The sequence below is a fragment of the Myodes glareolus genome, chromosome 16 (assembly GCF_982192425.1).
Source record: "Myodes glareolus chromosome 16, mMyoGla1.1, whole genome shotgun sequence".
NCBI classification, from domain to species: Eukaryota; Metazoa; Chordata; class Mammalia; order Rodentia; family Cricetidae; genus Myodes; species Myodes glareolus.
Genome location: NC_142041.1, coordinates 15201537 through 15229323, shown reverse-complemented (window position 1 = coordinate 15229323; position 27787 = coordinate 15201537). Strand labels below are relative to the sequence as shown.

At 43.4% G+C, this 27787-nt stretch overlaps 1 protein-coding gene and 1 pseudogene across 1 annotated transcript; both read right to left on the bottom strand.

Annotated features, from left to right (window-relative positions):
* Positions 1-8531: 8531 nt before the first annotated feature.
* Alkal1 (ALK and LTK ligand 1) lies at positions 8532-26052 on the bottom strand. Its single transcript, XM_048420604.3, has 5 exons — positions 25844-26052; positions 13374-13427; positions 11774-11854; positions 10229-10305; positions 8532-8838 (listed from the first exon to the last, which is right to left on the bottom strand). The coding sequence occupies exons 1-4, from the start codon at positions 26025-26027 to the stop codon at positions 10241-10243; spliced, it is 384 nt and encodes a 127-aa protein (XP_048276561.1). The 5' UTR covers positions 26028-26052; the 3' UTR covers positions 8532-8838; positions 10229-10240.
* Positions 16063-17053, bottom strand: LOC125391383 (Y-box-binding protein 1 pseudogene; annotated as a pseudogene).
* Positions 26053-27787: the final 1735 nt, after the last annotated feature.

The window sequence follows — 27787 nt, the reverse complement described above, 5'->3', positions numbered from 1 at the left end:
CCGTGCAAATACCCAGGGTCTGGGCCATCACATGAGGCCAGGAGGGGTCTGTAGATCATGCTGCAGCCAGGGCCATACAGGTCTGCATGGCCTGCACTGCCACAAGGTGCCATGTGATGTCTGGACCCAGGTTGCAGCTAAGGACCATGTCTGGGTCCATAGCCATACTACAGCCATGGTCTTTGTTGATGTCCATGGCTCCTGTTACCATCAAAGGCCATGCCAATGCCAGGGTCTGAGTCACCACCTGGGGCCATGTTAGTGTCTAATGGCCATGCTGCCAATGGCGGCCATGCTGTCCTAAGTGGACTGTGTTGTTACATGGGACCATGCTGCTAAAGGTCATGTCTTGGACTGTGGCCCTACTGCAGCCTGGCTCTATGTTGTTGTCCATGACCCACGTTGTCAGTGAAAGCCATGTGAATGCCGGGGTCTGCTCTGAGACACAATGTTGGTATCTGAGGGTCATCCTGCCACCAGTGCCATTCTGATCTGGGTGGCTTATGCTGCCACCAGGGCCATAGTGATGTCTGGGCCCAAGCTACTGCCAAGGTTCATATCTTGGTACACAGTCCCGCTGGTGCTTGGGTCTGGATTGATGTTCATGAGTTTGCTACCACAGTGAGCCATAGGAAACATATGTGTTGAAATGCGAGGACTGTGCTGAGCCAGACCTGCCCTTCACTAGCTCTGGGGTAGCTGGCCATGCCCCTGACTGTGCCACCACTGCCTGGCCTGTATGACTGACTAGTGTGGCTAGCTTTGCATTCTGATCTCCAGGAAAGCTTTTTTTGTTAGATCATAAACAAAATATCACCACATTTCCCCTTTGTTGTCTTATATAAAAAAAGGTTATAGTTAATATAAGAAATACTATAGACAATAAGCACAATAACTATATATAATATACACAGGCAATAAACACATCAGCAATGTCTAGTCCATTTGCATTTGACAATTTCAGAGAAAATACTTCTTTATCTATCCTATCTTGGTGAGACCAAAATTTTGTACCTAATTTACTTTCTATCATAACTTGATTCCTAACTGTTGTAATCTGTTCTTACGTAATCTGAATGGTTAGTGGCTGTTCTAATACTTTTCCCAGAAACATTCATTAATTGATGCTTTGCTTCTAATATTGGGGAAATGTTAATCAAAGTATTCCATTGCTGTAATAAATCACATTATCACAAATTCATTGCTATGCTAGCCACATATGGCTTTAATTTTCCTCTCTGTTCTTCTGGATCTACACATTTGGCCTATCTTGTGTTCATTTTTACCGGAGATAAAGTTCCAGTTCCTAAAAGCTAAACACTTACCTCCTGAAGAGGCAAATTTGATGCCAAGGTTCTGGTGAAAGTATTGTTACATCTGCACCTGAGTCTACCAGACCTTCAATGGCAACATCATTTATTTGTATTTTTAATTTTGATCTTTGTTTGTTTATAGAAGTTTGCCAAAATACTCATTTTATGATTTTTCCTCAATATTTTGTTCTCTCTTTTATATTTATTCTATTATCAAGAGCAGTATGGTTTCTTACAATAGGCATTAGGTTCTCTAATTTCTCTGGGAAGGAGATTCCTCTATGATGGCAGGAAATGCCTGAACTGGATTTGGCATAGGGTCCTTCAAGAAGCCCCCTCAAAGAGTTTCTCGATGTCAAAGGGTTACCTTGAATGTCTCTTGTTGATCTACATTCATTAGTCTAATTCCTGCTTTTGCCACACCGTCTACATAATCCTTAAGTTGAAATCAGGACAGAGCCTTGAGTGATTGACTATTCCTCCAGTTGCCTACAGTTGGGCCCAAGGCTCAGACTGTAGCTCCCCAGGGGCTGAAGCTAAGGCTCCAGTGGTCAGATAATTTCTTGAGGCCACTGCTGTTTCCACATGGCTTTCGCCTGGCTGTGTGGCCTACCCGCCATACTGCTGGGGCTTCTTTGCAGCAGCCTAGCCCGCACACTGTACTGCTAAGGCTTTCTCCCAGCAGCCTGTTTTCCATTTTTTTTAATGTGGGAAAAACTCTGCCTTTTAACTAATTCCTCCATTAAGAATTCCCAATTTTCTCACCAAATCTGCCACCAGTGATGATGAAGATGTGAGGCTTGCTGCTGCTGCTGGTGGTGCATAAGACAATAAAAGCCTGACTGGATTTAAGGCAGCTACTCCATTTGGCAACAACCCAAGAAGGGAGTTCAAGGAAAGCCCACCAAGAGAGAAGAAAGGAAAACCTAACTGGTAGCATGGTGACTCTGGCCATGCATAATTCCGGCCTATGCCAGTTGACTGTAAAGCCACAGACAAACAGCTTTTACATGAATTTGCACCCCCAAAAGTTGGGCACCAGATGTAACACTAACAATATTTTTATTGACAAATAAAATAATATGAAACAAAATGAATTTTTGACAAATATTGAGGTTCAAGTTGAAAGATCAGAGAAGCAAAGCAGCCAACCTCTAGAGAGTTCTTACGTCTATGAAATATTCAGGCTGAGAGAAAAGCGAGATTCTGTCTCATCCCACCTTATATCACTCTATAGTGCTGGTATTAAAGGAATGCACCAACATCACCCAGCCTCTACATCTTACTAATGTGACTGCTGGGATTAAAGGTGTATGTGACTAGCTTTGCATTCTGATATTCAGCCCAACTTTTTTGTTAGATCATAAGCAAAATATCACTATAAGAAAGAAAAAAAGAAAGAAAGAAAAGAAGGAAGGAAGGAAGGAAGGAAGGAAGGAAGAAAGAAAGAAAGAAAGAAAGAAAGAAAGAAAGAAAGAAAGAAAGAAAAAGAGTTAAGATAGATGTCACTTACATGCCACTGAGACAGTTAATCTTGATGGTCAAATTAATGGGGTTTAAAACCACCCTGGAGGCTCATCTCCAAACATGTGTTTCAGGGAGTTTGTAGAGTGGGTTAATTGAGACGGAAAGACCACCGTAAATATGGGTGCACAATTCCACAGGCTTGTTGTTCTAGACTACAACAAAAAGAAAGAGCTGAGTATTCGCACCCACTGTTCTTTGCTCCCTGACTGAGACAAGCTGCCTCAAATTCCTGTTTTGAATGACCATACTCTCAAGCTATGAAGAAATGTAAATTTATCCTTTCTTTACAAAAATGAAAGCTAGCCATGGTGGCAAACCTGTAATCCCAACACTGTCTCAACAGGAGGGTCCCTGATATAGTGCGAGCCTGGGCCAGATATCAATTAGCACTAGAAAGCATGCAATAATTTTTAAACTTAATTTGATTAGATAGTTGTTTTAGCTAGGATTTTTATTGTTGTGAAGAGACACCATGACCATGGCAATTCTTATGAAGGAAACATTTATTTGGGGTGGCTCTCTCATTCTTTCAGAGGTTTCGGCCATTATCATCATGGTGGGGAGCATGCTGACATGAAGTCAGATGTAACTTCTGACATTTCTAGAATACACAATCTTACAGCAAACTGCCTGATGTTCTGTCTCTTACAGTCTCTCCACTTCCTCTTTCACAATGTTCCCTGAGTCGTAGGTGCACTTTTGTTGTAGATATATCAGTTAAGACCGAGCTCAGTTCTGCATTTTGATTGGTTGAGGTTTTTTGTAGGGTTCCCCATCTGTTTCAAAGATGTCAGAGGCTATGGGGGAATGCAGCAGGTGACAGCTAGTGTGCACAAGATCATGCCATCAATCTTCTGTCTGGGAGGGGAGTGGGGCTCCCAAGACTCCATCCCTCACCAAGGATTTAAGGCAGGTAATGATTATTGAGAGAGACTACATTTTTTTTCCTGTGGTGTCTATGCCCACGTTTCTGTAAGTAACCCCGATTAATTTTGTTGGTTCGCTGGGTTACACTTGAACTGAATCTTTATTTCTACTTATACCATATCTGGGTTGAGTATCCATTTGTTCACCTTTCTTCAGAAAGGGTTCATGCACCAAATGTTTTGGCCTTTCTGTTCTGTATACTCAACCCAGAAGAGAGGACAGTACTGGAAACTCAAGATCTGTGGAGTCTTTTTAGGTTTGCTAACTGATATTTTCTTTCCCAAACAGGTACTTGGAAGACGTCAGATTACCCCAATCCAAAATGCTTTGGAGCAGTAGAGGCTTGCTGTTCAGATCTTTTCCAAGTCTGGAGCACTTGCATGCACATAGTGAAAGACCTTGCAAACAAGATGGATCATATGGGTGGATGCTAACAGTCTGGAAGCAATCTCATATGATAGTTTAGTCTGATTACACTTTGACTGTGACACACCCCCAGGCCAGGTATGAGATTACTCACATGTGATCATACCCAGGATGAAAAAGTATCAGTTTGGGAGCATGTTTAAAGTTTCTGATTTTCAGATCAAACTGAGCAAGGCTGAGTGCTTCACCTTCAGCTTTGCTAGTGACTGGACACAGGTGAGAGCTGCCTCACTTCCAGCATCGCTAGTGACTGGACACAGGTGAGGGCTGCCTCACTTCCAGCATCGCTAGTGACTGGACACAGGTGAGGGCTGTTCTTTGGGTGTTGAGCAGAGAAAAAAAGCACAGCATGTTTGTCGACAAGAGTGCAGCACACAACAGTTATCAGAACTAGCTTTCCTCTTCCACGACTATGTCTAAAGGGGTTGGTGGAAATGGGAACATTCACAGAGGATGAAGACAAGCCCCTTAGGGATGTGCCTTTCCTACTCAGTAAGTTGGCACAAGCCACAGCCTCTATTCAGTGCTGGGCTCTTTTCTAAGCCCTTTAGCAGTAACTTATCTTCCATTTGTATGATAAAAATGAAGCCATAATTTCTATGAAATCAACTCCTTTTTAAAAATTATCCCCAAATTTAATATTGTTGACATGCAAAGGTTTTTACTAATTCAGACACCTACAACAAATCTGAGTTCTTTCACCCTTGTTCTAGAACCCATCTCTCCACACTCCTCAGAAAGTGACTCTAGTGCTTTGAATTTCTCTCCTAAGCACCAACAAATCTACCTGAGCCCTGGCTTTGACTCCACCCCACTGCCTCCTCTCTACCTTACCCACTCAGTTCCTATTTCCTAACCAACAACCCAGGTTCATGGTCCACGTCTTATCTCTTCTCATTCCTCAGTTCACCTCTCCTGGAAACCTCGCTAAACTCACTGTAATTGCTAATTTCTAACCTGTTTCTGTTGAAGTCTGTGCAATGAGAAGCTGTGTAACATAAAGTAAAAATGAGTAGCACTTTAACAGGTATTTTTAATTAACCTGAAAGGATTTTTAAAGTATATGGCATAGAATGAAATTTTGAAGTATACTAGTAATCTATGAGATGTTTAAAATTTAATTTCATAGACTTATTTCTCAAATAAATTATTACTTGAAATTATAACAATCACAAACCCTTTAGGGTACTTTCTGTCTCTGTCAGATACATCCCGTAAATAAGCTCCTATTCTCCATTATCAATAGCCTCTTCATTTCTCTAGATAGTTACATGCAAAATAACTTCATTTTCCAAAAGTAGCAAATATAATAGTAGTTAAAATGAAAGCATAATTTTCTTTACCATTCATGTTACATGCCATTATTGTAGGTATAATGTTCATTCTTATCTTTTACATTTGAGACTGTGTGTGATGGTCAATCTTGATTTTCAACATGAGATACCTACGAGGGACCCGCAGTTGAGTAATTGCTTCCATCAGATTGACATGTGGGCATTTTCTTGATTCCTAAGACCCAACCCACTACACATTGTATCATTCATAGACAAGTGGGCCTGTGCTGTATAAGAAAGGTAGATGGCTCCCATAACCATCCTTCCTCCCTGGGAGCCATTTTAGGGTTTGCAAGAGACTTGATTCTGGAGGAGTTCCCAGGCCCAAGGAGAGGTCCCCAGATTGTTCCCTGGACAGGAGAGGAGAGGGTGCCTGAACTGACCTTGGCCCATAACCATACTGATGAATATTTTGCATATCACCACAGAACCTGCATCTGGCGAAGGATGGAGATAGAGACAGAGACACATATTGGAACTCTGGACTTAACTCCCTAGGTCCAAATGAGAAGCAGAGGGAGGGAGAACGTGAGCAAGGAAGGCAGAACCAGAGGGAACCTTCATCCGACGATGGATGGAGATAGAGATGGAGACCCACATTGGAGCACTGGACTGAGCCCCCAAGTTCCAAATGAAGAGCAGAAGGAGGGAGAACATGAAAAAGGAAGTCAGGACCGCGAAGGGTGCGTTCACCCACTGATACAAGGGGACTGATAGAATGAGAGCTCACCAAGGCCAGCTGGACTGGGACTGAATGAGTATGTGATCAAACCGGATTCTCTGAATGTGGCTGACATGGGGGCTGACTGAGAAGCCATTGACAATGGCACTGGGTCTTGTTTCGTCTGCATGGACTGGCTTTTTGGGATCCTGGTCTGTTTGGATGCTCACCTTCCTGGACCTGGAGGGAGGGAGGAGGAACTTGGACTTCCCACAGGGCAGGAAACCCTGACTGCTCTTGGGATTGGAGAGGGAGGAGGAGAGGGAGTGGGGGGAGCGGGAGGGTATTGGGAGGAGGGGAGGAAGTGGAAATTCTTATAAATAAATATATAAGGAAAAAAAAGAAAGGTAGATGGGGGTCTGCAGAGATGGCTCACTATCAAGAAGAGTACTTGTTACTCTTGCAGAAGACCAGGTTTGGTTCCCAGCCCCTACATGGCAGCTCACAACTATCCACAACTCCAGTTACAGGGGATCCTGCACGTTCTTCTAGTCTCTGAAATCACCAGGCTTACATGCAGTGCTCTTAAATACATGCAGACAAATATTCATGTTGTCCTAGTTAGGGTTTCTTTTTTGTGAAGAGACACTATGACCTTGCCAACTCTTATAAAGGAAGTCATTTAATTGTGGTGATTTGCTTACAGTTCAGAGATTTAGTCCATTATCCTCATGGTGGGAAATGGTGGCATCCAGGCAGACATGGTGCTGAAGAAGTAGCTGAGAGTCATACATCTTGCAGGCAACAGAAAGTAGTCTGCGATACTGGGTGGTATCTTGAACATATGTGAGATCTCAAACCCCATTTCCACAGTGACACGCTTCCTCCAACAAGACCACACCTACTCCATTAAGGTCATACCTCTAAATAGTACCACTCCCTTTGGGGCCATTTCCTTTCAAATCACCACATATGCAGAAAATAAACAAAAAAATCTTTAAGAAAGAAAGAGCGAGGTGGAGGAGAGAGAAAATAAGTTAGCTGGATGTGTGTCTAGCAGCAAGACATTCTGTGTTCCTTCATGGTCTCTGTTTCAGTTGCTGCTTCAAGCTCCTGCCTTGAGTTCCTGTCTTGGCTTCTCTCAATGAGCGCATGTAAGAAGAAATAATCCCTTTCTTCTCCAGGTTGTTTTAGATCAGAGTTTTATTACATCAAAAGAGAAATAAACTCTGACAATGGGTCTTGCTAGATAGTCTACTGTGATTTTGAACTTATGACCCTCTTGACTCAGCTTCCAAGGGATGGCATTTCATGTATGAGCTCCATGCCTGGTTTCTTGGGTATGATTATTTGTAAATATTTACCTATAGGTCAAAGAAAATAATGGTCAAAATTTTTAATATTTTTGAAGCCAAAGACACTTGTGATTGTGTCTTTGTTTCTCTGATGGACAGAGGAGTGTGCACATAAACACACAAATGCATTCCAAATACTCAGGGATGGATAAAATCAAAGGTTCTGGAAAGTAGGAGTGAGGTCTCCCATGTGACATAGACTACAGATCTTCATGACACAATGCAAACAATTGAAAGGTGATTAAAACAACTTCCAGTATTTGTGCTGAGTATGGCATGATGGTTCACACTTACAGTATCAGCACTCAGGAGGAAGAAGTAGGAGAATCTGGAGTCAGAGGTCGTCCATCGCTGGATACAAGGTAAGTTTGCGGCTGGGCTGCCTAAGACCTTTCTCAAAATAACAAATAGCCGGCATTTTTGCTGTTGGTGTATCACTGAGAAACTCAGGTTTTGTCTATTATCTGAAAGGATAGGGCTTTTCAAGTGTTTTGTTGTGGATTTTTCTTGTTGTAGTTAAGGGAAAGTAACTAAATGTATCTGAATATGACTTCTTCTTGTTCAAAGAATGCATCCTGAAAGCACATACTCATCTCTGTGCCGAATTCAGATGTCCACTGTGCAAGAACACCTGCATTTTATTCTACTTAAGATGTCAAAACCATGAGATTTAATCTCTAAAAACAAAATTACCTCAGTATACATGTTACTAATAAATGTGTGTATGTGTGTGTGTATGAGGTTTCAATGATATTGTTTTACTCAAATATCTTTCATTAAAAAAGACAATTTTTTTCACATTCCTGTTTTAATAAAATTCACAGTTCAAATTAATGCAAATAATTATTAATAAATAATAAATGCAACAAATTATTAATAAAGGCTTTTAAATATTAAATAATAATTACAAAACTGAGCACAGTACACAAATATCTGTACAACATATCACTAAAATCATATACAATAAAGTCATTATTTTTCACTGGTACTGAGGCATAATTTGCATAATTAAATGTTTCCTATGAATGTTAACCATATAAAAATAATATTTCTAGCAAAAATATGACACAGTTTTAAATATTCTATTTACAATATATGATTTAAAGTTTGTTTTAAAAAAATACTATGAATTTTTGTTTACACAAAGGCAAGTCAAGAAATCCTTCATTCTTCTACGGGTCACCACTCATCAGTTATTCCTGGGAAGTTACTTTACGCAGGTTCATGTGAAACTAAACATTAAATATGATTCCAAATACTTTTTCTTCAAATTAGATTTGCATCTTATGAAATATCTGAAAGGAAAAAAAGAATAAAAATAGTAGCAACATGGTTTTTAACACACATAAAATATTTTGATACTTTCAATATTTGCATTTTATATTTTTTAAAAAATATATAACCCTGAGAAAGCAGACTGGTATGCTGACAGGAATGGGGGGATTTTATTTTATTTTATTTTTACTGTTTTTATTGCATTATAAATTTTTCTCCACTCAAGGAGGGAATTTTATATAGAAGGAAGATGTTGATCTTCCTATTGACAGCAAACAAGTAACTCAGAAAATGTGCTTAGAACATATTAAACTGGATTATTGTGGTTATAATCTCTTGATTAAATAATCTGAAGCGGGTCTGAACGGAGGGTTCATCAGCTGAAAATACTGCCTGCTCTTCCGGAAAATCCTGCTCTATTTCCTGCACCCATATGGCAGCTCAAAGTTCCAGTGCCAGGCATACCCAAGTGCGAAAAATCCATACAAATAAAAGAAAAGTAAATAAAATCTCAAATATATAGCAATATAAAGCAGACATTTACATGGATATTATACAAAAAATCACTGAAACTCAAAACTGCTTTAGTCATGATTTAAATTCTTCAATTGAAAAAGAAATCCAAGCAAATGTAGTTTGTGTACAATATTTTATTACCTTTATATTTGGGTGGTGTTTAGTATTGGATTCAGGGCCTGACACATACACAAATACATGCTCTAACATTAGACTACATCCCAAGTCCTATGTTTTAAATGGTCATTCAATATTGGGGGAGAAACAAATCCAATTACTTTATTAATGTAAGAGCTTCATATAAATTTTCATGTACAAAAAGTAAAGACCCAAGAAAGGGATTTATGTATATATAGGTGGGTGTGGATTCATGTAGGTACTTTCAATAGCCAGATAGATTTACTTACACATTATGTTTTGAAAATTCAAAAGGGTTGGAACAGTTTGGAATTAGCTAATTCAAGTGAGTTAACACATTCTCTTCCTCTAAGGCAAAGGAAAAATTTAAATGGGGTGGCTATGAATATTCAGAACTCACAGTGTCTATTGCTTCTAATTTGTAATAGCTGCTTTGAAATAATAATAATAGCAACAATGGAAAAAAAAAACAATTCCAACTGAGTCACCAGACACAATTTGATTATTTTGCATGATAGATAGCACTTAGTCTCTTGAATGCCAGAATTTGAAATTTGGGATTACAGGCAACATTTTCTTAAGACATAGTGTTAGGGCTGGTGGATCAACTCAGTGATAAAGTATTTACCTTGTTTGTGCACACCCTGTGTTTGATCCCCAATACTATGGGTGAGGTGAGAGGACAGAAAGGAAATGGGGAAGAGAAATACTCTTAGGGTGAGTAAATAAATAATAAATAAATAAATAAATACTCACAGGGTAAATGTCCTAGGTCTGGGAGCAGAGCGGGCTCACGGCTAATCTCGTCAGTAATCTAGCACACCTTTTGTAATCTAGAAAAGCAATTTAAAAATAATAATACATAGAGTTCAGTGTCACAAATGAGAAAAAAGTAATGTTATTATCATTGATGCGTGTAACCACCATAATTTTAAAAGTCCCTAATATGTTAATATGCTTAACATGTGTGTGTTCTTTTGTTCCTCTGAAAAGACATGGAAATTTGAAGCCTTCACTTTAGAGAGGAGAAAACAGCATCAAAGGTGACTTATCTCACAAGAGCGAAGTGTTTTAGTTCCCCAAACTGCCTTCTCCCCACCAAATTATGCCGTCATCCATTCTCTTTGCCTTGAGTAATAATTTTGTTTCTGTTTTTGTCAGTGTGACACAGACTAGAGTTGAGCAGGATGAAGAATCTTTAGTTGAGGGATTGCCTCCATTAGGTTGTCCTCTAAGTAAATCTGTGGGCATTTTCTTGATTAATGGTTATGTGGGAGTAGCAGACTACGGCGGGTGGTGTCCACCCTGCGAAGGTGGTTCTGGGGTGTGGAAGACATTAGGAAGGCACGGGAGTAAACCAGTAAGCGGCATCCCTCCACTGCCTTTGCTTCAGTTCTGGCCTTGAGGTCCCTGCCTTGAGTTCCTGTCAGTCTCCGTCAGTGGTGGAAGTGTAAGCTGAAATAATTCTTTCCCCACATCTGCATTCTACCACAGCGACAGAGAAGCAGACTAGAATAAATCCATTGGGCTTAATTTCCCCTAGTCATTAAATGGAAGGCTTTGTTTTTGAAAAAAAATACAAAAATCTGACTCAATTTTCACTCCTAAGTAAAGTTAAATACTCCTCAGGGTCATCTAGATTACAAGAAATAAAATGCTCAAAAGTCATTCACTATAAAAGGAAATTTTAGATTTAGAAAGGAATTTGAAACAGGCAATTCAGCTACCATATATTATCATAACTGGGCATTTTGAATAATGGTTATTTAGTGCTATGTTTGGAATTATTGTTAACTCCATTAACTTAAGTGTTCAAAAGAACTCATTGTACAAAGGGCTATCATCATTCAGGGAAACCCAGCACACACTGTACAAATGACGCAATATAAAAACATTTACTTCAAAATAACTTAGGGAGAGATGTTGACTTCTTCATAGTCAGCTCATTAGGGTTTTTTTTTTCATTTATGTGAGAAATCACTTTATTTATACCAAGGAATTTGAATAATGATAAAAGGTTTCTGTCCTGACAAACATTCTAGTCTTTCAGAAAACCTGGCTATTTTCAGATTTGGAAATATTCCCAACCAGAATGTGATCTCTCGTTCCTTATATTTCAACAGTACACACACCCTTGACCTTGAGTACTGAAAGATTATAAATAGCATCCCATGCAACGTTTAGTCTACTGAGTCCCACCCAAACAGAGTTGAAGCTTGAAAATTTATGCATTCATTGTTGGATTGGGTTGTTGTTGTTGTTGTTGTTGTTGTTTTTCTAAGATCTGTCCAGGCAACTTACAAGCTGGCATGGAGCAATCCCTGGTATTGTGATAAAGTCGATGGAAGTGTTTGCTACATTCAGCTGAAAATGTGACAGGCCCTAGAGAAAGGGAAAGAATGCTTATTATAAACCTGGGCGTGTTTCCCAAACAAGTTTCTAGCACTCTATGGTTGGAGACGGTGCAACTGTAGATTCCATCCTTCCTACCCTTTAAAGAACTGGCCTGAGAATTCCTTCCTTCACCCAGACACTGTGGGAGGTGCTAAGCTTTGATCTAAGTTTGCACCACATTCTCAGTATCTCACATCATGGAACCTTCTGGGTAGAAGAGCTCATGAGAAACTGGAAGGGGACACTCCAGACAGAAGGGAAATGCAGAGTGCAAATCAGGAGGGAGTGGCTTTCTGGTCCCTTGATTTTTTTTTTTTTATACTTAATGGGAAGTCATGTTTCTAGTGATGAGATTTGTTTTGATTTGAAGCAATGTATGCTCATTAGCGTAAGTAAGTACTGCAAAGGGGGTAGGGCCTTGAAACTGAGCAAAACCTTCCTCCTTCCCCCTGGTCCACAGGCATCTCCCCAACACTCAGGGCTGCCTTCGTTATCTGAAGGTGTCTCTCTCAGACACTCAGAAACACTATTTGGAAGTTAACAGCTGGGTAGTGTTGTGTTGTGTTGGACTGTAATTCTAGTACTTGACATGAGAAGGCGGGCAGTGAGGTTTTGGGCCTGCACAAAGAATGGCAAGCTACTGAGGAAGGCTGGCAGAAGGCAATGTGGCCCTCCCTTCCCAGGAAAGAGCAATGACAAATGATGAGCCCCAAAAACAAACATACAAGTAACATTATATGGACTCAATAGGTTATATTTAAGAATGTGTGTGTGTGTGTGTGTGTGTGTGTGTGTGTGTGTGTGCGTGCGCGCGCATGCAATAGCAATTGATGAAAAAGCAGGCAATTGATTTGCAGGAGAGTGGGTTGGGGTGTATACGAGGGTTGAGAGGGAGGATAGGAAAGGGAGAAATGTTATAATTAAATTGCAATTTTAAAAACACAAGAAAGCATCCAAGAGGGGTGTGTGTGTAGCATATGCTCATCTGTCTCCTGTTTATTAAACCTCAATGCTGTGCTGACCGAAGCACAGTCTAAATTCTTCAGCATGCCCCTGAAGGTTGTTTGCCATCTGGTTTGTTCACACTTCTTCGTCTCTCACTGGCCAAATGCATCCCCTTCCTAAGTTCACCCTTCATCCCCAGTCCATGCCTATTATCTGCCTGTCTTCTCCCACTATAGCCCTCAAGCCTGACCCAGTGGGCAGTTCATGACCAGACTCTCATACTTTAAAGCCCAACTTAGAAAGCGTGTCACATCACAAGCTATCACGGTTGGCTCTCAGAAAATCATCCTTTTTACTGCTCTTTAAAAGATCCTTTATGTTCTACTGCTTATCAAATTCTAGTGCCCTTTATGGCTCATACAAGTTGGTAGCAGTTGACTGAAAACCCAGCTGAACGCAAGGCTCTTCTAGACATTAATCTCAATAGCTCCATTGTCTATGAATGCATTCTACATAAAAATCTCTCTTTTATAGCTGAGTCACTGAAGTAGTGTAAACTTACCTGTGAAATGCTTTATGAATTTGTCTTTCAAGGTCAAGTCTCTTGGGAATAGTTCTGAAAAGAAGAAAAAAGAGTTCATAATTTCTAGGATGGATTTCCACTGTTAAAACATAGGTATAACACTATACACATAGATCTATACAGTGGGCATAGCAGGTCTCAGATCACTGGGCTCTGGCCCTATCCATTCTCCAGGGCTCTGGAGCTCTGGCTTAGCTTGTTATTTGTTCTACACCTCCCCCAGCGAACCATCCAGACCCCTCACCAATGTCTACTGCTGAATGTCTGATTTTCTGGCTTCCCAGAGCTTCCCAATCCTGTGTTCCCCAAGCTCAGTGATGGCACCATTCTTTAACCCTTGCATTGCTGTCGCGATTTAAATGATAATGTTCCCTATAGGTCCATAGGGAGAGATATTATTAGGAAATGTGGCCTTATTGGAGTAGGTGTGGTGTTGTTGGAGGAACTGCATCACTAGCAGGTGAGCTTTGAGTTCTCAGAAGCTCAAGTCAGGCCCAGTGGCTCACTTGTTCTTCCTGCGCCTGCCAAGTCCAGCATACACTCTTAGCTACCTCTCTATCATTACCTGTATTCCACTACATTTTCTGCCAAGAAAATAATGGGCTAAATCTTTGAACTATATGCCCCCTCCAATTAAATGCTTTTCTTCATAAGAGTTGTCATGGTCATGATGTCTCAACATAGCAATAAAACCCAAACTAAGACAATAGTCCACCTCAACATGTTATGTTTGACTTCCTTGGGGTTTCTATTGCTGTGAAGAGACACTATGACCACAGCAACACTTACAAAGGACAACATTTAATTGGAGTGGCTTACAGGTCAGAGGCTCAGTCCGTTACCATTGTGGTGAGACATGGCAGCATACAGACAAACATGGTGCTGTAGAAGGAGTTGACAATTCTACACCTTTGATCCACAAGCAACAGGAAGTGAACTGAGACACTGGGTGTGGCTTGAGCATATATGAGACCTCTAAGCCTAACCCCACAGTGATACACTTCCTCCAACATTGCCTTATCTACTCCAACAAAGACACACTTCCATTTAATAGTGCCACTCCCTATGAGCTTATGGGATCCAATTTCATACTTTTTATTTTGTGTAAGTTGATATGTGAGATATAGCATGCATATGGAGATCAAACGACAACTTTCAGTGGTTTGGTTCTCTCCTACCAGCATGTGGGTTCCAGATATTAATCTCTGGTCATCAGGCTTGACAGCAAGCCCCCTTACTCACTGAGCCATCTCACTGTCTCCACCAATTGTACATTTAGACTTACAGCATTTTCCTTACTGTTGATTTCTTTATAAACCACACATAATATGAGTGCTTCATGGAATGCACATTTGTCATCTGGAGAGGACAGAGTTTATGGAGACTGAGCAATGTTGGTGGAGTCTCAGGGGAACTATAACAGCCCTTTATATCCCAGGAGGTGAGGAAGCCATCTCTAGAAGCTTCATAGATGTTTCTTAGGGGAGGAGAAGGGAAAGGAGGACCCCATCTCATCCAAAGGATCCTTGGATCTAGTGGAAATCATGGGCCACAGATGGGATGAAGAGCTGAGTTGGAGGAACAAGGCCAGGACCAGATGTTTTATCTCAGCAGGGAGAGGGCAGTCAGGCACATGTGACAACCTACTTCACCATAGTTAACACGCTGCTGGATTCCTCTTCTGAAGACACTGGCTCATGGCCTTATCCAAAGGAGGCCTAGGAAAGCTGCCAGAATTAAAATACAACATGCTGTGTTTTTTTTTTCTAGTGTAGAGATGGAATGGAATGTGATTGATGTGGAGGGCTCATCATCTGACTTTGTTCCTGAGGAGGTAACGGTGGTGCAGAGTCAGCAGAGCTGAGGATTAGCCAGCCCATCACAGGTGGGATCCCCTTGGTTGCCAATCAGGTGGTGCAGAACATTTGCTGTTCCTCAACCTCTTCCTCCTTCCTGCAACAAAGCTAGAAATGGTAGAACTGCATGCAGGGTGAGGGGCTACGTGTAGAGGTCACTCTGACACACGCTGTATTTAGAATATCAAGTCCACAAAACTCCCTAGAAATTCAGATTTAGGGGCTGGAGAGATGGCTCAGAGGTTAAGAGCATTGCCTGCTCTTCCAAAGGTCCTGAATTCAATTCTCTCTCTCTCTCTCTCTCTCTCTCTCTCTCTCTCTCTCTCTCTCTCTCTCTGTGTGTGTGTGTGTGTGTGTGTGTGTGTGTTTATTTAAGACCTTTATTAACGGGTGCTCGCAGTTTGTTGACTTTTTTAAAAATCAAGTTGTAAAATTTTTATTACAAATTAAAAATGAAGTTCTTAAAAATCTTAACTTGACCAGATACAAAACAATTTAAAAAAACATTAAAGGTGTATTGAGGAAAACCCAGACTTTCTTTTAAATACACACACACACACACACACACACACACACACACACACACATTTGTCATCACCAAAAAGAGATATCTTTAGGTAAAAAATAAAAATAAAAACCCTATGCTGCATAGATAATGCGGATAGATCTAGCATATCTGGTCAATGGGCAAAAGGTAAGCACTTAAGGTCTTCAGCTCCAATCTTTGTTCATTTCTTATTGCTGGAATTTCATATTCTTTTCTTCCTGTTGGTTGACCAAACCGGATGATGGTAAAGATGGTAAGCCAACATTTATACAGCCTCTCCCTGCTCAGTCTCGGGAGCAGACAAATTCTCAGCTGGTGGATCGGCTGTTTTTATCTCTGCCACCTTGTGGTTTAGGGTTCTCTGGGTGTATGCGTCAGAAAGGTAATTGAAGTTGAGGCGATACTGACCTTGAGTATCAGCCACTGAGGTGGCTGCTGACCTTGGGTCTTGTCTCCTTGATGTTCCTTGTCCTCTTCATTGTCGTCCTCTCTAGGCTGTCGTTGGCGAGGATGGCCCCTGCGAAATCGTGGTCTGTAACCCCATACATATTCTGTCTCACTGGTCTACCTTGTTCTCCTGCACCCTGGCTGTCAGCACCCTCCTCCATCACTTCTTGCACAGGAGGGTTGGAATACTGTGGTAGACGCCCGTAGAGTCTCCGCAAATAGTAAGGTGGGAACCTTCGCCTGCGATAGGGCCGGTGTTGTTGGGCTTGTCCTTCAGGGGCGCTTTCCAACCCCTCGTTCTTTTCCTCACTCTCACTATTCTGGTAATTCTGCTGAAAACTTTGTGGAGGGCCCCTACGATGTGGAAAGCGACTATAATGGTTACGGTCGCTGTGTATTTACTGACTTGAACTGGAATTCCACCGGGGTCTGTAACATTTGCTGCCTCTGCACCCTTTTCTCCTTCAACAACATCAGACTCCACAGTCTCTCTATCTCCTACACTGCGAAGGTACTTGCTGGGGTTATTCTTCTTTATGGCAGTCTGGTGTCCAAATACATCTTCCTCGGTGTCATCCCTGTCGATGAAACCATATCCGTTCCTTACATTGAACCATTGTACTGTTCCCAAAACCTTCGTTGCGATGACCTTTTTGTCCCTGTCGGCGGGCACTGCCGATGTGCCAATGTGAGGCCTCCCAGGCCTCTATACCCGTGCCACTGCCCTTGGAGCACAACTTGGTGTTGGTAGAGTTGAGGGCTGTGGCGGGGGCAGCGGGCAGCTGCTGGGTCTTGGCCTCGCTGCACATGGTTGCGGTGGTGGTGACTGGGGCCTGCAGCGAGGGCTGCGGTTCCTCCCGGGGTGTGATGGTGACTAGATCTGCAGCAGCAGTGGGACTTTCAGGGCTCTCTGGGGTCCACTCTCCGCTCCCGCTACAGATGGAACTCCTGTGGTTTTTAAAGAAGCTTCTAACTCAGTTGCATGACTCTGTCCCTTCTGAGTTCCTTTTGGCATTGAACTGAACACAATTATGTGATTCACTGTACATCCAACTCCAGTTTGCCATCATCAGCCACATCGTCTTCAAACATGGTGACCTAATCTTCATCATTGGCCAGTCAACACAGAAAGGCTGGGGGCTGCTTTCTTTATTGTGACAGCGTTTCTGTTCTTTGTTGGGACTGTAAGTGTGTTTTCTCTCTATTCAGATCACCTGTTCTTCTTGTATTTCCTCTTTTTATAGAAGCCTTTTCTGACTTTCTCAAAGTTGGTAATTACCATTCCCGGTCTTTACTCGCTGATCCTTGAGGTCATTCTTCATTTCTTTAAACTACCCTGAGTATCGTTTTGGCTTCGGCTACTCATGATCTGAAAGCTTCAGCCTGTCTACTAGTGAAGTATCCTTTTAAAGTACAGACCATCAATCCATTCTGTGCAGAATGTTCAGACATCTCTTAGTTCTTTCTCTAGAAACTGTATTGCATCACGTTTCAGCATGAACTCCTCTCTCCCACTTCTTTCCATTTGCCTCCAGCTTCTTGCTTCTGTGGACTCCTTCCTGGGCGCCTCCAGGCTTTATTACCCTTTTCAAGCAACCCCTACCTTTCCCAAGTAGTGCATATTTTTCTTCACATTTTCTTCACTGAGTCCTAAAAGCTCTAAAAGTGTTCTTCCATACGAGGCAGCCTACTAATTGGAGGAAAGCTTCTCCAGAAAACCAAGAGAACAGTAACCAAAAGCGAGACACAGGATCAACTCCTGTGAGAAAGGGTAGGGACTGAGGTCTGGTCTCCACACAACAGTGTACACGCTGCACAGTTCTAGGACTGGCACCAGCAGGGCTCCGGAGCAGCCCTGGGCTCCTGTGGAGTGCCAGAAAGCTGCATAGGTGCCTGAGCTGCCAGTGCCAGCCAGCACACAGCAGAAAGCCCAGGACACCCAGCATCACCTTCAGAACTGAACACAGGGTGACGGCGAGGCAGGCTATCTCTTTCTGTGAGAACTAGGATTAAAAGCGCACATTACTTACTGCACCTGGTTCGACGTGGGTTCTGGAGATTCGATCAATGTGCCTCCTCATGCTTGCACCCACTGAATCATCTCACCCGGAACTCCTGCTGTAATTTTCCATCTAATACTTTCTTTTTTATTTATTTATTGCATGTGTATGAGTGTTTTCCTGGCATGTATATCTGTATGCTATGCACACACAGTGCCCTCAGATACCAGAAGAGGGCATTGGATCATCTGGAACTAGAATTGCAGACAATTGTGAGTTACCATGTGAAGGCTGGGAATCAATCTTGTGTCCTAAGAGCAGGTCATGTCTCTAACCATTGAGCTACCTCTCCAGTCCCCATGTAACACTTTTCCAGCCTGTGACACTAAGTAAAAGGCCAGGTCTACTGTACTTCACATCCACAGTGTTTCCTGTTGCCACAGAGACAAGAGGGAAACATCACCTGCTCCTACTATTTGTGAGTTTACTTACAACCATAAAAATGAAAAGCAAAGAGGAAAAAGTATGTTTAAAATGTAATTTTAGGGCAAGTAGGATGGCTTAGTAGGTAAAGGTGCTTGCTGCTAAGCCTGATGACCAAGTTCAATCCCTGGGGGCCACATGGTAGAACTGACTCCCACAGGTTGTTCTCTGACCTCCACAAATGTACCCCAGCAAATGCACACACATACACATACGTGCACATACAAATAAATATAATACAAATTTTAAAGAAATTTGAAAACTTGTAGCTTCCCTAGTCAATCTCTGATTAAAAAGCAATGTTGTGGGGGAAAGAAGCAACCCTGGGTGACTCTATCGACTTCCTACATGGACTTTCTTTACTTTCAACTGAGACAAATGGATCCTTCAAGCAGGTAACTGTTGCTGCCAGAAGCGCTGTGAATGGGGAGAGATCCGTTCATGTAAGTGAGCTCTGGATGCTCATAATGAATGTTTATGATTGGAGCATCTGGCTATGGAGCCCAGTAGACAGAAGACATCTGCTTATAGCACCTGCCAAATACAAACGTGGAGTAAAATCATGTGTATCCTTTCCACCTTGACCTTGTCCCACCGTAACAGCTTTCAGGGAAACAAATAACTCTCAGCAATACTACCAATAAAATATTAACACACATTAAAACCAAAGGGAGGGGACATGGTCATTTGACTATAGTAATCATTTTCCTCTGTAGATGTATAGGAAACATCAGGCTAAGAACCTTAATTATGTTTACTAGAAATCTTTTACGAAAGAATTGACATAACCAGGCATGGTGGCATGTCCAGGATTGGAGCTTAAGGTCAGCCTGGACTGTATAGGGAGACTCAGTCTGAAAAACAAACTATACGCTCTGTCTTGATACTATGCAATGTCGCAAAAAATATTTTCATTGTTAGTCACCAGGTATTAAAGTATGACTGTCTAGTTGGGAAGAGGGAAACTTTTCAGATTTACAGTAAAGGAAATTTGGATTTTACGAATAGAATTCCATTATAATGAAAGTGCCATCAGTATCCCAAACATATCTAAGGTTGTTTGAGATTTTTTTAAATAAACATAACTCTGGGACATGTTTAGCTAGTTTTGAACACAAGGAGATATCATGAAGAAAGAGTGATATGATCCTAGGAAATCTGTCCTGGCTCTCAGATCTGCTTCCTGATGCCCATATTCCTATCTTCTGCATGCTAGTGATTTGACTGAGGACCAGAAGCCTTTAGAGTGCTTCAGGATTGGAGACCTCACCGGAAACAAGAAGGCAACACAGAGGACTGGCCCCAGGGAAAGGAGAAGGGCTGAAAGTTCAGTAAACACCAACGACCAATGATTCAATCAATCCTGCCTGTGTTATGAAACCGCCACCAAACCCACAAGATGGTGGTATTCCAGAGCTTCTAGATAGCTGGGCACTTGGAGACCAGAGAAGGGGAACTTCCACGCAGAGGGCTCGGAGGTTAGTGGCTTACCCCAGCCTTCATCTCTTCAAGCCTTTTATGATAAACAAAAGTGGGTGCAGTGTTTCCCCTAGTTCTGTTCATTGCTCTAGCGAATCAAACCATGTAGGGCCCAGTTTGTAGATGGGTGTCAGGAAAATAAGACTGCGGTTAGTGCTTGTGCAGGGCACTTGAAGTGGAGCTGGGAGGTCATGGTTAATCATACCTCACGAAGGTGCATGCTTGAACCTTAGAACTAGGCGGCAGACATCGTGCCTTCCTACCTTCCACTCCCCCACACAGAATGTCACACACACACACACACACACACACATGCACACATGCACACACACACACACACATGCACACATGCACACACACACACACACACACACACACACACACTGGCCATACCAGTTTCTCGAAACAGTTCATCCCCGCCTTTGTACTAAGGCTCCTTTCTCCTAGACCAGTTGTTTTCTTATATGGCAGCTTCTGTCAGCTCAGGCCATAATGCCTAGTAAGTCACCCATTTGAAGTTAAATAAATACAATGTTTTGTAAATGTTGGAACACGTCTTGATTTTGTATCTTCCCATACTGCAATCTTAATTAGCCCCAAATGAATTTAATTTTCTCTGTTTGTAAGTAGGTTGATTTTGCGTGTAGTCAACAATCAGAATGTCAAGTTCTTAGACTTGAGACTAGGTGTGAAGTGGGATCACTCCTGGAGCTGAACGCTGTCTCCACATGGAGAGCATCAGGATTGAGCCAGATTCAAGGACAATAGATGGTGTCCACTGCAGGGTGGACTGTGCTACTTGTGGGGAGAAAAATCCTATAACTTTAATACCGTGAAGTCTGTCATTTCGGTTGCTAGGGCAGAAGAGTATGAAAAGTTCATTGTTTTTAACCACAGAATCAAAAATGTGTAGGATTTTTCTGTCTGCCTGCAGGGGATCTGTTTAGTTCCTAGTCCCTCATTGCCTTTGAGAGGGCTTAGGACTTCTTGGAAAACTCAAGAGAAGCCAATATTGATTCATGACTGGAGAGGGGACATATCCCACACTATTTAATGAAGAATGTCATTTGCAATTGTTTAGAATAACCTCCCTAATGGGATCTTAAATTTGTTTGGAGGCACCACCATTAATCAACATGGCTTTACGTTTACTTAAACAACCCCTATGAGTCTTTAGCTTTAGAAATTCTGTAGAAACAATGGAAGTGTGTATAAAAGGAGGTATAATACAAAAGGAGGTATAATAAAGTCAAAACTCCCCTTTTGTACTGTTTCCTTCTGATCTCAAAATCTTCCAAATCTCTTTTCTATTCCATCACAGCCCATTTTCAGCTTTCTGAACGTGTCTACATGTGCACGCATAAGTGCCTAGAACCCCCTTTTCCTGGCAAAGTCTGCAGTAGGGTCCCACTGTGGTGCGGGAGAATTATCTGTATTCTGTCAATCATGTATTTTAAATAAAACGCTGATTGGCCAGGCAGGAAGTATAGGTGGGTCAACCAGACAGGAAGTAGAGGTGGGGCAATGAGAACAGGAGAAGGCTAGGAAGGAGGAAGCCCATTCCTCCATTCCGGCCCAGACCACAGAGAAGCAAGATGTAACCTGCTCCGCTGAAAAAGGTACTGAGCTACATGGCTAACACAGACAAGAATTATGAGTTACCGTAAGATGTAAGAATTAGTTAAGAAGACTGAGCTAATGGGCCAATCAGTTTATAACCTAATGTAGACTCTGATTTTATTTGGGGCTTGCTGGCTCTGGGGTACGGGGCGGGACAGATACCCCAACAAGCCGGCCATCATGCTACACCACTGTGTTCCTTTCTGCTACTGTGATGATGGACAGAAGAGTTGGTTTCAGAGGGCGGAAAGAAAGGCTATGGAAACACACACATGTAATTCTTGCCCAGGCCAGACAGATGTAGGAACACTGAAAGGGTCGGGAGACAATCTGGAAGGTCACTGAAATACAACGGCTTGGACCCGGGTGGTGGGAAAGACAATAAAATGAAACAACAGAGTCTAGACATTTGCGGCACCAATTAGAAGCAGAACTGAGCTGGAAAATGGCTATCAAAAGTCTTTCAAAGTGATCTCAAGCATTGTTGAATGGCTAATTCAATTGAAAAATACATTCATGAATGGCAGACACACTATAGAGAAGAGAATACCACAGGTGGCTAATTATCACCGTTCCAGGGTGATAATACCCCCTCCTATCCCTTGCTCAAACAACAATTCTAGGGAGGGAATTCTGGCTGGCAACTCTTGTCCCAGGCTTTGGATTTCCTGTCCCTTCTGCCTAGGAATGACCCTCCCACCTCCAGCCTTGCCTCTGACTTAGGGAAGCTGGCCAGCTTACTGATAAGGAATGATATACAACTCTTATGTCATTCATGGTACTGTAAAATACATAGTTGGCCTTCCTGGCCAAAATCATAAACCCCTTGGAATCTCGGAAATGATAGTGTGCTAAGAAGTTGACTGAGGTCTCGCAGTTTCTGAATAGCTTCAGGATGGGTCTGATGGGTTAACTGATCAATCCTATCTATATAATGAAGCCTCCATAAAAACTCAAAAGCACTGAGTTCAGAGTTTCTGGATAGCTGGAAAATATATATATATATATATATATATATATATATATATATATATATATATGTATATATATATATTCAAAAAGCTGGAGGTGGAGTGGAGCGGGGTGTTTCCTCACACATGCCCCTTCCTCTACACCTCATCCTATGCATCTCTTCATATATAACCATTTATGAACCACTCCAGCAAATTAGTTCAAATCGGAGGAGAGTATGGGAACGCTGATTCTTAGCTAGAGGCTCAGAATTACAGGGACAGTATGTGGGGACTACATTGGACTGCACTTGGCGCTGGAGGCATTCCTCAGCTTGTCGGTTCTGAGGCCCATCTTCAGGGGACAGCAAGGGCCAGAACTAAGGTAGATTAGCACCCCAGCTGGCATTTACTGCAGAGCTGCTGCTGCTGCTGCTGCTGCTGCTGCTGCTGCTGCTGCTGCTGAGGTGCACAGGGATGCACAACTCCACAGTGCACTGCCAGGGATGAGCTATGCGCTCATGGTACAGGAGGAGAAACTAAGTCTGAGTTAGTTTTTGCTACTTTCATGTATAGCAAAGAGTCCAGAACTTAAACCTGAAAACACAGGGGCTGAGGGGAAGAAAAGGAAGAAGGAAAGTGAAACGTGGAACACAAAAGACTTCTGCAGCCCTCCCTTGACAGCCCAGTGGGAGTTCCAAGGCATTCTAAACCATCCCCTGGGCTTGGTCCTCTCTTTTGCAGGTTCACGCTTCAGAATCCCAGTGGGGAATTCCAGGCTCGTCCACAGGGATGACAGTCCTTGGCCTCTTGGACCTGGGAGATGCTCCCTCTGAGATGAGTTATGAGTCCTGCTGCCCCTGTGAGAACATCCAGATGGGAACTTGTCTTGTCTGCACTCATGTCCTTATTTTTCCGTGATCCATGTCAAGAGCTCCATTCACAGCCAGCCTCAAGTGTAGCCAGCCCCTCTTTCTCTCCCCGTGTAAACAAAATACAGTGATCAAAATATTAAGCCACTTAAAACAGTCGTGGAAAGCAATGGCTTTTGGGGGCGAGCCATACTTCTTCTTTTTCCCCCCAGCTACATTGTTCTAAGTCTTCTCTGTCATTTGGGAGAGGGAGGTACTTGGGGTTAAGCATAGGGCCTCACATATGCTAGGAAAATGTTCTTCCACTGAGCTACATCCCCGATTCCCATCACTGTCTAAAGACAGAGAGGTTTAACTTGCTACACTAAAATAAAACAGGTGAAATTCATGTGTTATCATAAATAATTTTGCAATGTGAGATTTTTTTTCTCAAATTCTTTTTGTATTCTGAAGCGACACTGGATCCTGAGGTAAATATTTTTGTTAGCAATAATTTTTAAGCCAAAGTGTATAACGGAAGCCGTCACAACCATCCTGTAGTGACCCCCCCCTACACCCTCTTCTGGAGGGTTCTCAGATAAGTAGGCTTGGGCCAGACACACACTTTAGCCTCCTGTGCCTTCCCATCTCTTCCCTCTGCTGCTTTCCCCACCTGCTTTTCTCAGTTTGTCCATGAGCACTGTTCTCCCCCATCTCCCTGAAATGTGCAGGGAAGGGCAGGCACACCCAACTTCCTGCCCATCTGCACAGCTTTGGCTCCCTGGTGGGGAGTGTGGAAAGATAAAGTCTTAGTGGAAGCTGTAGAGTGACTAAATATACACTTAGCTGTAATATGCCATAACTGTTCAAGTCGGTGTGGTTCATCTGTGATCTTAGCACTTGGGAGGCTGAGGCAGGAAGATTTCTGCAAACTCTAGGTCCTCCTGAACTATAGAGTGAGATCCAAGTAGCCTAAGCTATGCAGTGAGACTATTGAGAGAGAGAGAGAAGAGAGAAGAGAGAGAGGGGCAGAAAAGAAAGAAACTAAGAAATTCTCCTATGTTTTCTTAAAATTGAACTCTACACTCCTTATGGTGGTATGTGCCTATGATTCTAGGGCTGAGGATGAGGAGTTCAAGGCTACAAAGAGACACCTTGCTTCAGACAAAAGGAGAAAAAACAAAATGGAGGGAGGGGAAAAGCAAGAAGGTGGACAGGAGGAAGGGAGTCAAGGAGAGGGAGGAGGAAGGGAGGGAGGAAGGGGAGATGAAGAGAAGAAAAGAGGGAGGAAAGGAAGTGTGGAGAAGAGGCCGTGGCTGTAGTGGGAACTCCGGAGTATTCCAAGCCATTCCCATGCTTTCTTCTCTGGCAAGTTCAGTGCAGGCCAGGGAGACCGGCCCTTTGCTCCAGCCTCTGCCCTGCTCCCTGTCTACAGCCTCTGCCCTACTCCCTGTCTACAGTCTCTGCCCTGCTCTGTGTCTACAGGCTTCAGCAGAGACACCAAGTGGCTTCTCTCTTCCTCACACCGTGTTTCCTGTTAGCACCTTGCACACGCTCCCCAAGAGCCCCCTTACACCTCCTGTTCCCCAGGCTCTCTCCCTTCTCATTCATACATCTCTGTCGGTGCCTCGTGCTCCTCCGTCCTGACTTTTCCTGCCTTCTTCCTAGGCATCTTAGTAGCAGGAACTATCAGAGTCGGCGCCCTCCTAGCTGACCCAGGAAGAATGCAAGCCAGTACCAGCCATGGCAGCTTACTGAAATTCACATGCCAATCTCTGGGGTTAGCTTGAAAGGGGGGAAGAAAGGGGCATTCCAGAATGTTCAGGCGACTAAAGACGGCCATGTTTGTTAAACTCCGGAAGACCAAGAGCTGTTGACAGACGCATAGGTCCCTCATCCTGGCAGGTGAGGCTACAGCCCAAGTCTTTGGACAGTTGGGTCAGTTTATTTCCAAAACACATCACACAATTAGCAAGGAGCACATAGTCTGATTTCTTTGCTATCCGGGTTTTGTTATTGAAGTCTCAACCGAGGCAAATAGAGTTAGCCGGTTACTTCCCTCCCAGGGAAGATTCCCAGGAATCTACAGGTGGCCACCCTCTGCTGTGCTTAATTCAACCTTCCCAACAAGAGCTTGCCCAGCAGCAAGAGTGGTGAAGGGCAGGAAAAGGCACGTCGGGAGGGCGGGCAGGACAGCGAGGGCGTGCACGACTTACCTGCGCTTCGGGAGGCTCTGGGAGCTTGGCGAGTCCCTGTTACCGGGAGGAGAGGCTGTGGCTTGAACTCAGCGAGACGCACCGCCCTGCGTCCCCGGGGCCGCCCCTGGGTCGCGGGCGGGGACAAAGCCAGCGCTAGCAGCAGCAATGCGGGCAGCCGGGCTCTGGGCTTAGCGGGCCACATGGCTTTAGCATCCGGAGCGAGGAGAAACAGGCGAGCGCGGCACTGGGACTTGGAGGCGCGTGGCGAGGTCTATGCGCTCCCGGGAGCGGGGCGGGGACCGGAGTTGGGGCGGCGCTGAGGACCAGGAGAACCCGGGACGAGGGCGGGTCAGGGGACAGGTCCCTCGCAAGCACAAGGAGCCTTCCTGGGGATCCTTTCTTTGTCTCCAGGGTTTGGGGCAGAGATAGAGCCAAGGCGCACAGCTAGTTCCAGGTTCCTCACGCCCTACATTGTGGGTGTCTGGGTCACCGCCTCCGCTGACCGCAGGTTCGAAAAATCCCACAACTTCTACTACTGGACATGGAAAGCGGGGTGGGATTTCTGATGGCAGAGGCAAGGTGAGGAGCTCTTTGGCCCGGGGCCCTGCTCCGCCCCAGGGCTGACCAGGTGGGCACAGGCGCTGTCCCTGCTCAGGTGCCAGAGAATCCATCTGTCCAGAGGCCCTGAGGAGCCAGAGCCGGGATGTCCCCAGGAGGTCTAAGGATTGGCACTCAGGGCAACATAAGTCAGGAGTCCCAGACCAGGGCACACCCAGGTCCCTCTAGCCAGGCATCGGAGCCCGACATGGCTGGAATTAAGTTATGGAACATTTACCAGAAAGTTCTGGCAGTGTTAACATCAATAATGGGAGGAGTCCACTCGTTTAAAATGATAGCATTTCTGATGGGTCAGTACTATGTCAGTTACGGTTTGAGCCATTTCGTCTGCCTGTCTTATTGCATTAAGTATACGTGTTGACATGCCCACGGCTTGATTGCTTCTTTGAACTAAGGGCAATAGAAGGCTTTGTGGTTCCTTAGTCATTGACTGACTCGAAATTTCTCTTCAAAGACATCTTGCCTGTCTCAAACTGAAAAAAATACTCTCAATTTACTCACACAGTTGACCTAAGCGTTTTGTTCTCAAACATTCAAAGGAAATGGGGGTCGAAGCACGAGCTTTAGAAAGTCGAGCCTTTGACGGGACCTCGTTCAAGAAAACTGTTGCACAAAGACTCGAGATGCCTGAGGAAGCACAAGCCCCATGTTTTCTAAGCAGACACCACAAAGTGCAAGAATGGTTTCTATTGTCCAGAGACCTTAGTAGAAGAAACAAACTTTCTCGCGTCTCAACTCAAGTGAAATAATGAAACATTACAAGTTTGCAGACTTGGAAAAGAATTTCACATTTCAATTTAATTCGAAATATCGCAAGTTGGGTAATACTCTGGAAAACGAGGCAGGGAGAGAGAGCAGGGGTGGAGCATCAGAGTGTGAAATAACACTAGAGAAAATAGAGAAGTGACAGACATGTTCCTCAGGTCGCTGCAAGTGAAGAAAGCTAGTGGCTTTTTTTCTCTTCTCCGGGACAAATGTAAGGGAAGGCAGCAACCCAAGAGACATCACAGGTCATGACTGTTAGTGGGGCTTATTGCTCAGGTATAGGCAGTGTGAGGCAGAACAAGCCCATGGTTTCTCTCAGACTGAACTCAGTGGCCTTCTACATGGCAAGTGAAAGAGGGCAGAGTACAAAGCTCCACAAGGTGGCGCAGGGCTGTGGTATCTGGCTGGAAGCTGAGAAGGCCCAATTCCTTGATCTTGGGGGTTTGGACCAGCCTGGGCAACACAGTCAAGACTCATTAGCACATTTAAAGCTATTTTAAAATGCAAACTCCATTCTTCTTAGTGTTCTGTTCTTCTGGAGGGACCCATGGATCTGTATTTCAGGGTAGGTAGAGTAGT

Coding starts and splice junctions, on each gene's coding strand:
- Alkal1 (XM_048420604.3), bottom strand. CDS start 26,027: ATGTGGCCCGCTAAGCCCAGAGCCCGGCTGCCCGCATTGCTGCTGCTA. Junction 13,428..25,843: donor CAGAGCCTCCCGAAGCGCAG/GTAAGTCGTGCA, acceptor TCTTCTTTTCAG/AACTATTCCCAAGAGACTTG. Junction 10,306..11,773: donor GGATTGCTCCATGCCAGCTT/GTAAGTTGCCTG, acceptor TTGCTTTTCTAG/ATTACAAAAGGTGTGCTAGA.